This window comes from Lutra lutra, chromosome 2 (genome assembly GCF_902655055.1).
Source record: "Lutra lutra chromosome 2, mLutLut1.2, whole genome shotgun sequence".
Lineage (NCBI taxonomy): Eukaryota > Metazoa > Chordata > Mammalia > Carnivora > Mustelidae > Lutra > Lutra lutra.
In genome coordinates, this window is record NC_062279.1 from 192,056,198 (window position 1) to 192,072,862 (window position 16,665).

General features: G+C 36.0%; 1 protein-coding gene across 14 annotated transcripts in view; it reads left to right on the forward strand.

Moving 5' to 3' along the window:
- ADGRL3 (adhesion G protein-coupled receptor L3) overlaps positions 1–16,665 on the forward strand; it is an 846,536-nt gene that overhangs the window by 514,683 nt on the left and 315,188 nt on the right. For 12 of the 14 annotated variants that reach the window (XM_047719410.1, XM_047719413.1, XM_047719415.1 and 9 more), the window contains exon 7: positions 15,240–15,254. The exons of the other annotated variants lie outside the window; for them this stretch is intronic. In XM_047719410.1, coding sequence (XP_047575366.1) covers positions 15,240–15,254 — 15 coding nt within the window. The remainder of the gene's footprint in view (positions 1–15,239; positions 15,255–16,665) is intronic. 14 annotated transcript variants of the gene reach the window in all.

Genomic DNA, 16,665 nt, shown 5'->3' on the forward strand with positions numbered 1-16,665 from the left:
GGCTCAGTGGGTTAAGCCGCTGCCTTCGGCTCAGGTCATGATCTCTGAGTCCTGGGATCAAGTCCCGCATCGGGTTCTCTGCTCAGCAGGGAGCCTGCTTCCCTCTCTCTCTCTCTCTCTCTCTCTCTGCCTGCCTCTCCATCTACTTATGATCTCTCTCTGTCAAATAAATAAATAAAATCTTTAAAAAAAAATAAATAGTGGTATGTACGAGGGCACAGAGAGAAGAGAATCATCATGTTTCATACAAAAGAGATGGTTAGGGAGACAGTGGTCCTATAACCCCCTTGCTTTTTCTTGTGTAACAATGGAAGTTTATGTGCAAAAAATATATATAAAAATGAAAGCAAGTCATTCATCCACACACAGCTTTTCAGAGGGAAAATAAAATGTGTCATAAATTAAAATTCAGGCATATATTTACTGAGATATTTTGGATTTGACATAAGTGTGTAAAAGATGTATAATAGCTATTTTACATTTATGTACATGATCTGACTTACTAAACATCAGTATGTTCCTTCAATTGTATTTTCGTAACCAAGGATAAAATGATTGTCACATAGAAATGGGAGAGGACAGGTCGTAGTATCCCATGTACCTAGTCTAGCTGTTGCATGCTTGACTAATTGGTTCAGAGGGCTGTAGAGTTTGTTTGTTCTCAAAGTAAAAAAAAAAAAAAAAAAAAAAAAAAATCTTTCCCTCCCTTCCTATACTGTCGGGAGAAGTACTGACTATTCCAAATACTTTGTTTATTCCTCCATTATCAGTTTAAAAATGATGACTAAATTTCCTTTAATTTTTATTTGTCCAAATGCAAATAAGCTAAGTTTGTTAATGACTTATTTTTCTGGTGGTAACTTTAAGAGAGGCATGAAACTAATATCATAAAACTAAAACAATTAACTTAAACTATCTTGCTTCTTTCTATAGTGAAGCAGTCATATGGCTGTCAAAACGATAGACGATAGCTTTTGAAGTCTTAATATACCCTTGATTGGGCCTTTTCTAAATATTCCCAAATACATATTAGAAATAGAGATCTGGTCCTATTAAACCGCCATTCATTAACATTAACCGAGTAACACTGTTGCCAGAAGCGAAAACAGAAAAACAATTTATCTCTCTGCCTTCTTGAAGTTTGCAAGATAAATACGTACCCATTTTAAATGAACGTGAACATCAGTAAACTAGACAGATTTATTGAGTTAGCTTGTAGCAAAATGAGCTTGCTCCATTTTCACATACTTTTTCTGGTAGTAAATGTTTTAATCTATTGATGCCATGGAGAAATGCTACATTAGCTGTAACACAGAAAGAGGGCACTGTTTAGTGACAGGACCAATAATATGTATAATGCAGCAAACACTTTGCAAGAATTTAATGGGCCTGGATTCAAGTAGACAGAACATAGTTTGCAAAGCTGAGGGGGAAGATTCATTAGACTGCTGACTCCGTCAAATGCATAAACTTAACTGAGACATGATATGAAGACAACAGTTCTTCAGTGGCAGAAGAAATTACATTTGATTTCAAGAAAAAGGAAAACACATTCCCACAGGATGCTACACAGCAGAATTTTGTACTCTGTTCTTCCTTTGGCAGTATAAGCATTTGATTCTTACTTTCGTTGTGTAGAGTTTATAATGTTCCATTACAAATCTCTCCTCTTTAAAACTGGTAGGCACAGTAGAGCCTCACCTTGATCTGATGAATCCTTGTTACACATGTAACGAGTGAGAAGACTTGGAGGTTACCATCCCGTTGTTTGGAATTTAAAAATAACAATCTGAGGAATCTAAGAAATCTAAAACTTACCTCCTCACTCTCTGTCCAACTGTGTGTGTCACTTATTTAAAAGTAGATACCAGATTCTGAGCTCATATAGTTTGTAGATAAGTGGCAAATCAGCCAAAACTCACAAGTTGAGATTTCATTCAAAATATCATACATCAAATGTATATTTTACACTTTATTGACATTTGCAATCAGGCATCAGACTGTTGTGTTACTTCATTTTCTGGATGAGAAAAATTGTCCGTAATTTCTTGGGAGATGATGCAGAGACCAACCAATGAACATAAACCTTGCAGCCAGATTGTCTTTTTTCAAATCCTTATTACGTTTCGTATTGGATTTGTGACCTTAAGATTTGTGAACTGGATTTTTCTGCCCCACACTCTCTTCATCTGTAAAACGGTGATAATATACTTACCTTAAGGAGAGGTTTTGGTAGTTCATTGAGTTAATAGTATTTCCACACAGTAAATGTTCAAAAACTGTTGGCTGTCGTTGCTGTAACTGCTTGTTGGTTCAAATTATGCATTTATTCGGTCATATCTGAAAATGCCCCAAACTACAAGCTATTTTATTTTCAGTGTTCATTATTGTACAATGTAACATGATGGAACAGAGTAGAGTAGTTTTGTTTTGTTTTAGTAATTAGATATTAAGCCAAAACTCAAATGGATTTATTAATTAAACCACGTATTTAGAAAATATTTCCTGCAGCACAACAATTATGCAACCCATATCTACATTTTATTTTAATTGTGTTTCCTTTTATTTTGCCTTTGGTAATATGAGTAAACTTATACCAGTTATTCAAGAGCATTAAAGGGAAGAGGCCCCTTGTCCTGATGTAATAAATTTAAACTACTTATTGAGTAGTTTCTCTATTCCAGGTACTATCCCAACTGGTGGGACACAGCAGTGAATAAAATGGAGAGAGCGCTTGAATGCTCTCTCCATTTTATTCTAATATATTAACAGAGTGTGTCACGGGATGAGGTTTCCTGAGGAGATAGAGTTTCCATTTGAAATTTATCTGGTGTTTAATGTTGTATTTTTAAAAATAATCACCTAATGTGGTAGGTGTAATGATAATACTTATTTAATAATTAGTGTTGGGCCACCTGGGTGGCTCAGTGGGTTAAGCCTCTGCCTTCAGCTCCGGTCATGATCTCAGGGTCCTGGGATCGAGCCCCGAACCAGGCTCTGTGCTCAGCAGGAGCCTGCTTCCCCCTCTCTCTGCCTGCTTCTCTGCCTACGGGTGATCTCTCTCTGTCAAATAAATAAAATCTTAAAAAATAATAATAATTAGTTTTGCAGCTATACATAACAAATTAAAATTTAATAAATACCAACCATACTTGAGTAGATATCAACTTTTTGTTTTGTTTTGCTTTGTCTACAAGGAAGTTTATTTCATTAAAAAGTAAAAAAAAAAAAAAAAAAGATACACCTAATAATATTATGCCATGATATTTCGTTCCTCGGTGCTCTAGCCCCCGCAAATTCATTTTTATGATTCCTCTACAGAAAGCTTTCAAGGGAAAACAAACCATCGGGGGCTAGTTAGTTTAAATAGGTAGTAAGGTATGTTGCCAGTAGTGCAATCGAGAAAAGAATAATGCAATCACGTGTTTCATTCCCTCAAACTTGCTTTTCCTCTAATTTCACACGTTTCACTAAAATAAACAAAAAGTGCATTCAGTGGATTACTGAACAGATGTTGGAGTGTTATAAAGAACAGGCGGGAAAGCATACTTTGTTGTTTATTTGTTTTAATTTAATTTTAGATTTAATGTGTGAGCTTTGGGTGTTACACCACATTACATACATTTGAAGGGCTCTCTGCTCATTTCTTTTCTCAACTTTGACCTAGCTAATGCACAACGGTCACTTGAGTATTTATTCCTTCTGTCACTGTCTCTACAAGGAAGAGCATAAATCCATTAGGAAAACAGATGACCGTGAAGCATAAGCTCCCTTTCTTAAGAGCACGCAATTCCTGTGTTATAGATTATAACGTTGCAGAACTAGACCCCGTTATAAGTGCTTTCAACTGGAAGTGGGAAGTAAGTAGAAACTATATTGGGCTGGGCCAGGGGGGTCTTGATACAGGATTGTCACAATCACACTGCAATGGACCCTAGAGAGTTAAAGAAGAAACAGGAGGGGCACCTGGGTGGCTCAGTGGTTAAGCCTCTGCCTTCAGCTCAGGTCATGATCTCAGGGTCCTGGGAATCGAGTCCCGCATCGGGCTCTCTGCTCTGCAGGGAGCCTGCTTCCTCCTCTCTCTCTCTCTCTGCTTGCCTGTCTGCCCACTTGTGATCTCTCTCTGTCAGATAAATAAAATCTTAAAAAAAAAAAGAAGAAGAAGAAGAAGAAACAGGAAACTCTCAGGAAAAAAACTGCTGCTTCTGCAGTTTGCTCTAAACTCCATAATTCATAAAACATGTTTTCTTCCTTCATTAGGAAAAAAAAAAGGTAGGAAATAGTTTTATGTATGCCATCTTCTTTTGGGGGCACATTTAACCCTTCTACCCCTGCATTTCTTACCCTTCTGCAGACATTACAGATTTCAGTCGGATGCTGGCTCCTGGCCTTACAGGAGACCACCGTGTGCCTAGTGTGTCTGGAATCTGACCCTGCCCTGAGGGGTGTCTCAAGAAAGTCTCCTGTCAGAAAACAGATCTTAAATAGATGGTTCTGAAAAGAGGTTCTTTAGCAAAAAAAAAAAATCAGCATAGTAAGTTTTTTCAGTATGAGTTATTATTGGTATTAACACTAACTTTTTTTTTTTTTAAAGATTTTATTTATTTATTTGACAGAGAGATCACAAGCAGGCAGAGAGAGAGGAGGAAGCAGGCTCCCCGCCGAGCAGAGAGCCCGATGCGGGGCTCGATCCCAGGACTCTGAGATCATGACCTGAGCCGAAGGCAGCGGCTTAACCCACTGAGCCACCCAGGCGCCCCTTAACACTAACTTTAAAAGACTTTTTGTTTCTTTGTTGAAATCAAAATCAGATATTGTCACTAACAGCAGGCCATCAAATCATTTTCTATACCCCTTAAATGTAACTTAGAGGATAAAGTAGTGCTGTCATTTAGACCGAGGTAGCCAAGAACCACCTCCTCCCTTAGTCAATGGAAGTACTCAGCGACAATAGTACACTTGCACTTGAAAGATAGTGGTTTAGCACTTGGGTTCTTTTGTTGTTGTTTATTTTTATTTAAATTAAATTAACATATAATGTATTATTGGTTTCAGAGGTAGAGGTCAGTGATTCATCAGTCTTATATAACACCCAGTGCTCATTACATCATCCAGTTACCCCAACCCTACCACCCCTTCCCCCTCCAGCAACCCTCAGTTTATTTCCTATGACAAAGAGTCTCTTATGGGGGCACCTGGGTGGCTCAGTGGGTTAAGCCTCTGCCTTCGGCTCAGGTCGTGATCCCAAGGTCCTGGGATCAAGACCCGCTTCCTTCTCTCTCTCTGCCTGCCTCTCTGCCTACTTGTGATCTCTGTCTGTCAAATAGATAAATAAAATCTTAAAAAAAAAAAAGAGTCTTTTATGGTTTATCTCCCTCTCTGGTTTCGTTTTCTTTTATTTTTCCCTCCTTTCCCCTCTGATCCTCTATTTTGCTTCTTAAATTCCGCATATCAGAGATCATATGATAATTGTCTTTCCCTGAGTGACTTATTTTGCTTAGCATAATACCCTCTAGTTCCATCCATAGCCAATGGTGAGATTTCATTTTTTGTTGGCTGAGTAGTATTCCACTGTATATCCATTGTTTGTTCAGTTTCTGTAGTGTAGTGGTTATCACTTTTACCTCACATTGTATGTTCTACTGTACGTCCATACCACATCTCCTTTCTCCCTTCATCTGCTGATGGACATCCAGACTCTTTCCATAGGTTGACTATTGTGGACATGGCTGCTATAAACATTGGGGTGGCACTTGGTGCTGACTTTGGATCCTGGTTTGTCACTTACTATTTATTGAACCTATCTGTATCATAGTTTCTTTCTTTCTAATATTGAACTAATAATGCTACCTACTTTATAGCGGTAATATAATTGTTAAGTGGATAATACCTATAAATTATTTAAAACCATAAACTGGTCATTAGTAAGTACTCAATTATTATTAGTTATCCTCATTATTTTTGTCATAATCACTTTTCTTGTTTGCCAGAGAGCAAAGCATAGAGGCTAAAACTGTAGTCTCAGAAGTTCAAATATCAGCTCTACTAAGTGCTAATGACCTCTATATTCATTCTTCCCATCTGTTATGATGGTGACAACAATCTCAACAGGGTTGTTCTGAGCATTAAATAAGATGAAATAGATCAAGTATTTGGCAAAAAAAAAAAAAAAAAAAAAGAAAGAAAGAAAAGAAAGCAAAAAAAACCCTGACCTACTATAAAAGTTAAGTAAACTAGACTAAAAATAGCCTGTTTCAGTGTTCAGGAGAAATTTCACAGAGATGACAGAATCTTCATTAGCAATTGATTGTAAAATAAATATTTTGCAATGTGCCATTCTAGGAGTAGATAGTGAGGAAGATAATGGACTCCACTATCGAGAGATAAGATGTACTATCTCAGGAAGATTTTGTGTTCTTGCTTAGCAGAAATGAGCTACATTCTTTACCGTCTGTAAGATTTGTCCTCTTCTCCTCTGTTCATATCATTGAACAAACCACACCAAGTTTATATTTGGAGCCATTTGCCTGTGATTTTGAAAACGTGTCAGTGCCAACATTTACTGACCAGCAGTAAAAACAAGAAAATGAGATAGAACCCAGTAATGCCTGGGCGAATGATCTCGGGTTCTCTGCCTTCAAAAACCTTCATATGTTTCCAGAAGAAAGATAAAGAGAAGGTAAAAATATCAAGTGCCAAACAGAATAGTGAGACAGTATAAGTGGAGTAAACTAGAATAGGTAATCGGCAAACAATGGCCATGGGATAAAACATCCAGTGGGTTGTTTTTCTACTAGCCCATGAATTAAGAGTATCTTTTACATGTTTTAAGGGATGTTAAAAAAAGAAGATGATGACTGTGAGGACAACAGCTATGCAATGCAGCTTGTATGTGGCTCACAAATCTTAACTTACTTACTTTTTGGCCCTTTGTAGAAAAGTTTGCCAGTCCCCACCCTAGAACATTACTGAAGCCCCCCCACACACACAAATCAGGTTGAAATTATATGTCTATTCAATATGGGACTGGTAAGTAAAGCAGGATTTATGGTGGAAGAACTTAGAACCGAGAGATGGTTTGGCTTAACTAAAAATAGTAGGAGGTATGAGACATTCTTAACAGGGGCAACAGAGTGAGAAAAGTTGAAAACTAAATGTAAGTGTGGACTATATGAAGTAAAAATAAATAAACTATTATGAAAAATATGATTAGCCCATAGGATTAATAAGACATGAAATTGGAAAAATATTATAAGAAACACACTTAGGGAAATTTATAGCAATGAATCTGGAAACTTGGAATTTATTCAGATGAATCAATATTAGCATCTTCATTTTATCAAACACCAAAAAAACAAATGGGTAAGAATCTTAAATCTACTTTTCAAGAGGTTCAGTTAAGGTGTATAGGACATACATGGTGTGTACGTTTTTGCTGATGAATTCCGAGGTTAAGTTTTTTTGTTTTGTTAATCGTTCTAGGAATCCTATTTGCATTATTTATCTTGTTTTTTTTTTTTAAAGATTTTATTTATTTATTTGACAGAGAGAAATCACAAGTAGGCAGAGAGGCAGGCAGAGAGAGAGGGGGAAGCAGGCTCCCTCCCGAGCAGAAAGCCCGATGTGGGGCTCGAACCCAGGACCTGGGATCATGACCTGAGCCGAAGGCAGCGGCTTAACCCACTGAGCCACCCAGGCGCCCCTATCTTGTTTTTTATTAACCATGATATTATGTAATACAAAACCTTTTCTGCTTTTTGGCTAGTGAATCCAGTCTCAAATTGGGTGGGGTATTTGGAGTACCTCTACAAAGTACCGAAGTATGTGATAGCTCCAGATTCTTAAATTACCTCTCACTTCACAGATCTTTTCATTTCTATTTATTCAGGATGTTTTTTGTGTGCACTGGGGTTTTTCACCATTACTGAATGACTCTGTGCACTTTGTCATCTCATTCTCTTGCACCATATGATGATAGAAACTTCCAATTCCATGTTTAATTAATTCACAAGATTGCAAGAGCTCTTATAAGACTGAAGGAGCAATGTTTGGTCAAAAAAAAAAAAAAGTAACTTGATTTCTTGTAGCTTTTGATGTTTCTCATCAGAAAATTAGAACATTCATTCCTGTGCTCACAATATATAAAATTGTTAAATGAATCAAAAGTAGTATATTTTTCATAATTTGTTTTTAGTACTATTAAGAATTAAAAAGCAAATTGTGATTTGGGGCTAATATCTAGTTCTTTGTCTTCATTTTTTTTTATTTGTAAAATATTGGCTGAAACTAAATGACATCTAAAATAAAATTCAGTCCCCCAAACTGCAGTAATTATAGCATATTTACTGAATCTAGGATTAGATTAGATTAATTTTGAGTATCTTATTTATTGTATAAGTAGTGGATGTATAGAATCTGGTAATTGGGATCAGTAAAAAATTAATTTCTCAGGAACAAATGGGTGACATTTTCCATAAAAATTTGATTTTAGTCAAAGTGCTGTAGCTGGTGTTTTTAACTTTGACTTCTCTTCATGATTCCCTCTCTCTGCCAATCACTTTTTGTCTATTTTTAATCTCTTTACACAGGTCCTCTGAAAGCATTTAAAAATAGCTTGTTATTGGTAAATAATTATACTGAAAATTGCTAGTTATTAGACTGTCAGTTTCCCGAAAGCAGAGCTCAGTTCCTCCTCTATACTATGCTCATGATAGTACCACCAAATTCATAGTTTCTTTGAGGATTAAATAAAATTATCCACATAACCATTCACAGAGTACATGTTCAGGAGTTGTTAGTTATTATGATTACTATTACTTCTCTGTATTCACAGCTCTAAGGGCCTTGTAAATAACAAATACATTCCATGGGCCTAATATACTATATGTGTATTTTTATGTATAAAACATAGTCTTATACACTCTGAAGGAACTCTCCTTTTGTTTTTTTTTTTGTTGTTGTTGTTCAGAACTTCTTTTTTTTTTTAAGTTTTTATTTGTCAAAGAGAAAGAGAGAGAGAGAGAGCACAAACAGGGAGAGCAGCAGGCAGCCCCACTGAGCAAGGAGCCTAACTTTGTGCTTCATCCCAGGACCCTGGGATCATGACCTCATGTATCCCCAGAGTCTACTAATAACACCATTTTCTTTTAAAGGTTAAACTAACCGAAAGATTCTACAGATCCACCAGAAGGATAGAAAGGTAGCCTCAGTTTCTGCATCACCTATAGACACTGTATTTAAATGTTTAAATTAGAATGTGGCTAGTGAAAGCATCTTCTGAATTATTGACATTTTCAATCTACACACTCCAGAATGAAATTCATTAGAAGGCTGTAATTTTAGAAGCACAATATATAAAGCCATTGTAACACAAGGTGCTTGAGCAGCACTTTTATTCACTGATGCACAGGTATTATTTGAAAAACATAATTTAGAAGCTGAGCTGCAGAGATTACCCCTGTCTTTCATTAAATAAAGGATTAGCACCTTATTTACAGAAAGAGACAGATGTCTGTCAGAATTTTTGATATGCAGTATACCAAAAAAATTAATGAACTTCACAGATCTTTTCATTTCTATTTACTCAAGTGCTTCTGTATTTTCTTGGTGTATGTGAAGTAGAAAAAGAGAATGTTCTCTGTGTCAGAATAATGAGAATTAACAGGATATGAGGTATGCAGCACAGGTTTGTTTCTGGTGATAAGAAATATCTTGTTTCCTTGGCCAAGAAATGAGGAGCCGTTGTTTTTTTATTATTATTATTTTATCTTCTCTGGAGAGATGCTCTGTATCACTAGTCTCAGGGTTAATAGCACTGAAGAATATGGCATCCAGGCTCATTCTTTGAAAATACTGTAGTGTAGTTCATCATTGCATGGAGGCATAAGAAATATTAATTGAGCTTTTTCTATGTGCTGAGCACTGGAGATGCAATAATGAATAAGATCAAAACTTGTATTTGAATTCCAACTCTACCACTCACTAACCAAAAGAGCAATGCTTCTTTGTACCTATTTCTTCACTTGAAAAGACAAGGAGAATATCTACTTCATAAGGTTGGGGTGAGATGATTAAGTTAGATTGTATGCAAAAGTTCAGTGCACTTTGTAGCACACCGTTCTTGCTTAGCGCATGCTTAGTGAATGTTCATTCTTGTAACAGAGTGGCTGCCCTCAGGAAGATTCCATTTGTGTTTTTTGTCTCTCTAAAGTGCACTGGATTTGTTGACAGAAGGGAAATGGACAGCAAGAATGCAACAGTTTCACTGAGTTTGCATGTTATAAGAGCCGGTGTATGTTACATAAATGACAGACTACCAGTATTGTGCTTGGTCAAATCCCTTAACCTTTTGGGTTTTGGTTGACTCATCCCTGATATGGGAATAATAAATACCACATCACAGTGTTTGAAGAATTAAATCGAGTGATTCATGTGAAAACATTTTGTTAAGTTACAAAGTGCTATACAAGTGACATTATTATTGTAAACTTTTGATTATCCACTTATAGATGGCTATTTTTATGGATGATACACCAGCAAATTTTCATCCAAGACTGATTTCTTATTGCTTAATTAGTTTGCCTTTTTGTTGTCTCCTTCACTGCCCAGCTGGCTAGTGACAAGTGTGGTCCAAATGTATTTTAATAGTCCAAGCCAGATGTAACCAAGAAAATAATACTCTTCAAAATACTACCAAATTTCAATGATAAAAATAGCTATTTATACATTATTTAATGTTCTATAACCATCTTGTGTTCCCTGTGTTTTTTATTTATATTTCAGAGGCATCATTGGATTATATAACATGGAAAATGTATGGTTTGACTTACAGCTTAAAAGAAAAGAAAATTTAAGCTACACTAGAATTCGACACAATTTTATAGTTCTTAGTTATGACAATTTAGTTCTAACAGTTTTTAGCACACAACAATTTTATTTCTCTGTAATTTGCAACGTAATTTGGAAGAGCTTGGCAATGCATGCATACGCTCTCTCATCCATACCTTTTCTAATTAAAAAATGCAATTCAAAAGTGCTGCATATGGTACAGATATGGATAGAACTAATAACATCTTACTTTTCTAAACAATAGTATGGCTATTGGCTATATATTATATCTCTTTTATGAACTGTTGGGAAATGAAGGGAAATTTTACCAGTCTTTTTTTTTTTTTCTGTTTCTGCCTTTTATACAGAATAAAATTACCCTTAGTTTGAATTTGTCATTTACTCTAACCACAGGATATAGCTTATGACATTAAGTTTGACAAAGGACAACAATGAAATCACTTTAAGGAAATATATAAACGTATTTGCAGAGGCTGAATGGACAATAAAATAGTTCGGGGATTAAAAGTGAAGAGCGAAAAAGAGAGTAACTAGTTCCAGAGAGAATTGGAAATGAACAATGACAGCTATAATGCCAGAATTCAGGATATTGGACCAGATCAAAAGACAGGAGTACTGAAGAAGGCTAAGCACAGATGTCATCGTACAATTCATTTATTTATGATCTCATTACAGAGAGGAGAAAAGGGAGTATTTTTGGTCTGTGTTTTTAGAGCATTGCAGACTGTTTTATAGCAACACTTTCTTCTTGCCAATATAATCCTCAAGACTATCCATACAGTTTTTCTTATTTTCTTTTTTTCCCTCCAGTTTTACACTTAATAGGGTGGAGATACATACGGCTCATAAATTGTACTTTCCACCACATCCATTAAAATATACAAAGACATTGTACAGATAATATCATGTATGTATGACTGTGTAGAGCAAATCCAGATTCCCTTCACCATCTTTTCTTTTTGCTACATGCTTAAAATAGTAATCACCTCGATTTGGATTATGTATTAATTCAGGAGCTGTTCACTGAGTATTTATTATGTGCCGGGCACTATGAAGCATTTAGTGGCAATGGTGTTAACTTGTATCCATACAATTTGTTTGTGTGAGTATTTTTCCCCCCCCAGGGGAAAGAAGCTTCTAGAATCAGAATTAGATGATGACAGTGACTGGCTAATCCTAAATATTACTAAGCTTTTCAGTGACAAATTATGTTTGCCTTGCCAGTTTTTGTTACAGGAATATGATTTGTGTGTGCTTGTTTCCACTTAAATTATAGGATTGTTTTATTTGAGTCTTGAAAATAGCAAATAAATGATAAATGAGCTACAGCCAGTCATGACATAGGCAAGAACATAATAATTTTCTCCATAGTGAAACTGCCTAATAAATCTTAATTTTGAATAACCTGCAAGTAAGAGAAGCAAACTTTACTTATGCTATGACTGATGCAGTTTATCTCAAATTAGACCAAGACCAGAGAATTAAAAGTAAAATCTTACCTAATGACGATTGAGAAAACGGATGGAAAAGTTCTTTGAAAAAACAATATCGATTAAATAGTAAGATGATATTTACAGAATAATAAATATCATGATCAATGTTTTGTATCACATATCCCGTCTTCCTCATTGTTTGTTGAAGAAATACAAGTCCCTAAGAAGTTAGGATAACTGTGCTTTAGAATAAGACAATGAAGGGCGCCTGGGTGGCTCAGTGGGTTAAGCCTCTGCCTTCGGCTCAGGTCATGATCTCAGGGTCCTAGGATCGAGCCCCGCATCAGGCTCCTCTGCTCAGTGGGGAGCCTACTTCTCTCTCTCTCTCTCTCTCTGCCAGCCTGTCTACCTGTGATCTCTCTCTGTCAAATAAATAAATAAAATCTTAAAAAAAAAAAAAGAATAAGACAATGAGTATTATGTGAAATAAAACTTAAGTGGTGTGTGTATACACTTTATGCTTCAGAATATAAGGGGCGCCTGGGTAGTTCAGTTAAGCATCTACCTTCGGCTCAGGTCATGATCCCAGGGCCCTGGGATCGAGCCCTGGTTCAGGGTCCCCAGTCAGCAGAAAGCCTGCTTCTTCCTTTCTCTCTCTCTCTTCCTGCAACTTCTCCTGCTTGTGCTTTCTCTCTCTGTCAAACAAATAAATAAATAATCTTGAAAAAAAAAAAAAAGAGTACAAATCCTCTGCATACAATTCTCAAAAGTATATATATTTAGAAGTATTTCCAGGAACAAAATTAGTTCTAGCTATATTTTTATAGTCTAGTTGTGAAAAATGTCAGCTTCCCTATGACTTCCCACTCTCAATCTCCACTTTCACTGTAATGTGTCTGGAGTCCAAACTTTCGAGACCATTGATTAAATATATATATTTTAAAGATTTCATTTATTTATTTGACAGATCTCAAGTAGGCAGAGAGGCAGGGGCGGGGCGGGGGCGGTGGGGAGGAGGCAGGCTCCCTGCTGAGCAGAGAGCCGGATGCGGGGCTCGATCCCAGGATCCTGGGATCATGACCTGAGCTGAAGGCAGAGGCTTTAACCCATTGAGCCACCAAGATTAAATAATTTCTTAAGGTTGTTTCTTCTGCTTCCTTTAGTTGTCAGTCTGAACTCAGACTGTGAGTATTCAGATCGTGAGTATTCTAGTCACAAAATGAAGTGCACCTCCTAAGTAAAGCATTTAACTGACCTGTAATGAGGCATATAATCCAGTGAATACGGCAGTCGCTCGATAAAGACTGAAAAAGATGATCGATTACAATAGTATAAACAGAGTTGTTAAGAATCCTAGAAATACTATTAAAATAAGATTTGTATATTAATGAGATGAGACATCTTTAAAAAAAATAACCCATTTGCAACTTCTTGAACATAACTTTTTTTTTTTTTTCAGATTTATTTATTTTAGAGAGAGAGAGATTGAGTGAGAGGGAGGGGCAGTGGGAGAGCGAGAGAATCTCAAGCAGACTTCCCGCTGAGCATGGAGCCTGAGGACATGGGCCTCAGGAAGCTGGGATCATGACCCAAGCTGAAATCAAGAGTCGGAGGCTCAACTGACTGAGGCCCACCCCCACCCCCACCCCCCCCCCACCCCCCCGGGCGCCCCAAGCATAACATCTGATGTAGGCTAGTTTGATCTTTGAACACATGTAATACTGGGCTTTCAAAAAGTCAGTGGAGAAAAATGAGTGTGATTTGACAACAGAGGACCAAGAGCTTAGATCAAAGCACAAAAAAATCTCACCCAAATATAATTACCAAAACAGTATTTCTCCCTTATTTGGAAACTTCCCTAGAGTTTTATTTATTGTGCAGTAATATTTCAGTTCATCTATTCCATTGAATTTTTTCTAGATTTATATCAACTGCAATCTGTAATTTTTAAGTTTGTGTTATGAACCCATTTTCCCCAGCTCTTTCCCTCGTTTTTTTGTGGGTCCCTGTTCTTTTTTATGATTTAGGCAAATTGTCTCTGATGAGACAAATGCTTGTAAGAGAAACAAGATGCTGCTTGGTGAGATACATGGATATGTTACAACTTCCCAGAATTTTTCCTGACTTGTATTGATCAGTACCTTAAAAATAAAAATGGGATCTAATTTGAGACATGCATAGCCATAACACGGCTGAGGATTTCAATTTATTCTTACAGAGGTATGTTGCCTCCGTTAAGAATTTCAGAAAAGGCCAGAATAGGTGACTCATTATTTATATCAACCTTCTGATAACAGATTTTTCTGAAGGATATTTTTCCACAATATCCAATATTGGAAAGTGGGAGGGAGAGAAGTTTCTTCTATAAAGATTCTGAATCCATTTACTTAGGATGAGAGCATTTCCTGTTAATGTGTGGCCTCATGAGGTTTATTTCCCATTAAGACTGACGTGGAAAATCTTAGGCTTAGGAAACGAGTTCAGAGTAATTTCTTCTGAATCCTTGAGATGGACAAAAATCAAGACTATTACGTTAAATAGGGTTATAAACTATAATATTTTATAAATGAGACTAGTCGAGCTATTTGAAAGCTTTATGTGTATAATTACCTTCCTAACTTTCGAAGGGAAATATTGGTGTTCTTATTATGAATATTGTATGTCCTCTGCCTATAGTTCGAAATTGTATGTTTTTTTCAATCTTAGCTTGATAACTTTTGCCTTATGTTTTCTAAGTCTGTACTGTGTTTTTAAGTTTATAATATGATTGCTTGTTAAAAAAAATAATTTTACTAGGGGCATGTTTAAGAAAAAAACCTATGTTCAAAAAGCCAGTATGAGTGAAATAAATGATTTACTTTCAGTTTGGAAGAGGTGAATAAAAAGTGCTTGGCCAATACCGTACCATTAATCTATTCTCTTTTCTCCTTTCTCTCTGTACTTCTCTCTCTCCAATAGAAGTGGAACAAAAAGGTAATTAAATACCTTTCATAAATTATATACTATTTATAGGCTAAGTTATTTAACAGTTTAACATTTAGTTAAAATAATTTTGTATTAATTCTTATCTATTTTATGAAAATTTATTTACTACTTCTGCTGCTCAACTTCACTTTAATCTGTTGTGATGACCAGTGCTGGTTTGATCCTTTTATCCTAAAACAGTTTAATCATGTAAAATTTTCAACCGTGCTTTTTCTTCCTCTTTACTTTTAAATAAGTAGTTAGAAAATCCAGTAAATGGTGGTGGATAGGACTGCTTTAAATTTGCTTTTATTTCTATACTAGATAATTTTCCATAGCTCTGGTGTGGTCTCCCCGTTTTATTAATTTTTAACTGTTGGGGGAAAAGGGGAGACAGTTTTCTGAAATACCTTCTAATAAATTACTTTAGTAATGATGGGCTCATTATTAACCAACTTAAAGTTTATATGCAATTTTGACAACAATGCCTCTCCATTCTTTATAATTATAGGCATCATGTTAGAAATCCTTCTAATCATCAATTTTATTATTGAGTACAAATTGATGAAAGCCCTCTATCCTTGCTATGGAAGATTTTGGTGGTCACCTTGGCCCTTGAGCTTTTCATTTCTACAAAAGTAAAACTTCGGACATTTTAATAGTGCACTCTCCTTTTTAATAACCTGCACATCCTAGCTGAGTTTTATCTTAGCTCATTTTCCATTGGGTCTAGGCTTATAGTTGCAGTTAAAGAGCTAATAACTAATATTAAGAGAATAATACTTTAATCATTAAAATATGGTTCAACATCCGAATTCCTTATGATTTCTTAATTTCTCCACCCAGCACCCTTCTAATCATTTCAAATATAACATTGGACTGCATGATTATTTTTCAGTGTATTTGCTTGGCAAAAATACTAGAGCAGTGTTTCCCATAGCAGGTTCAACAGAACACTACACTTTAAACAGGCTCTGTAGAAAAGGTTCCATGATTAAATTAGATTGTGAAATTTGTTCATCTTCCTCACTTCCTGCCTGGGAGATTCACTGATATGCCAAAGCTATTAGAATCTCTGCCACAATTCTGCTTAATATACTATTTCTTAAACACGGCTGAGGATCCCTATTTTCTTTCTGTGTAACATCTAGTTATACCACTTGAAACAGGTGCTTCAAGGACCACTCTTTGGGAAACATTGCTTTATAGCCCCTGCATTACAAGCCGGCCAGGGCTGCTTACCACTATTCACACAGTGTGCTACTGAATCATACTAAAAATGAAGTGAATCAGATAATTCCTGCCCATTTTCAATCTGAAGTATGAGCAGCAAAATATTGTAGCAAGTAATCTTGTTTTTTAATGTTCTTCTCATGTAACAGTAAAAGGTACATGTTTTTAAGTTCCAATACTACTGTAT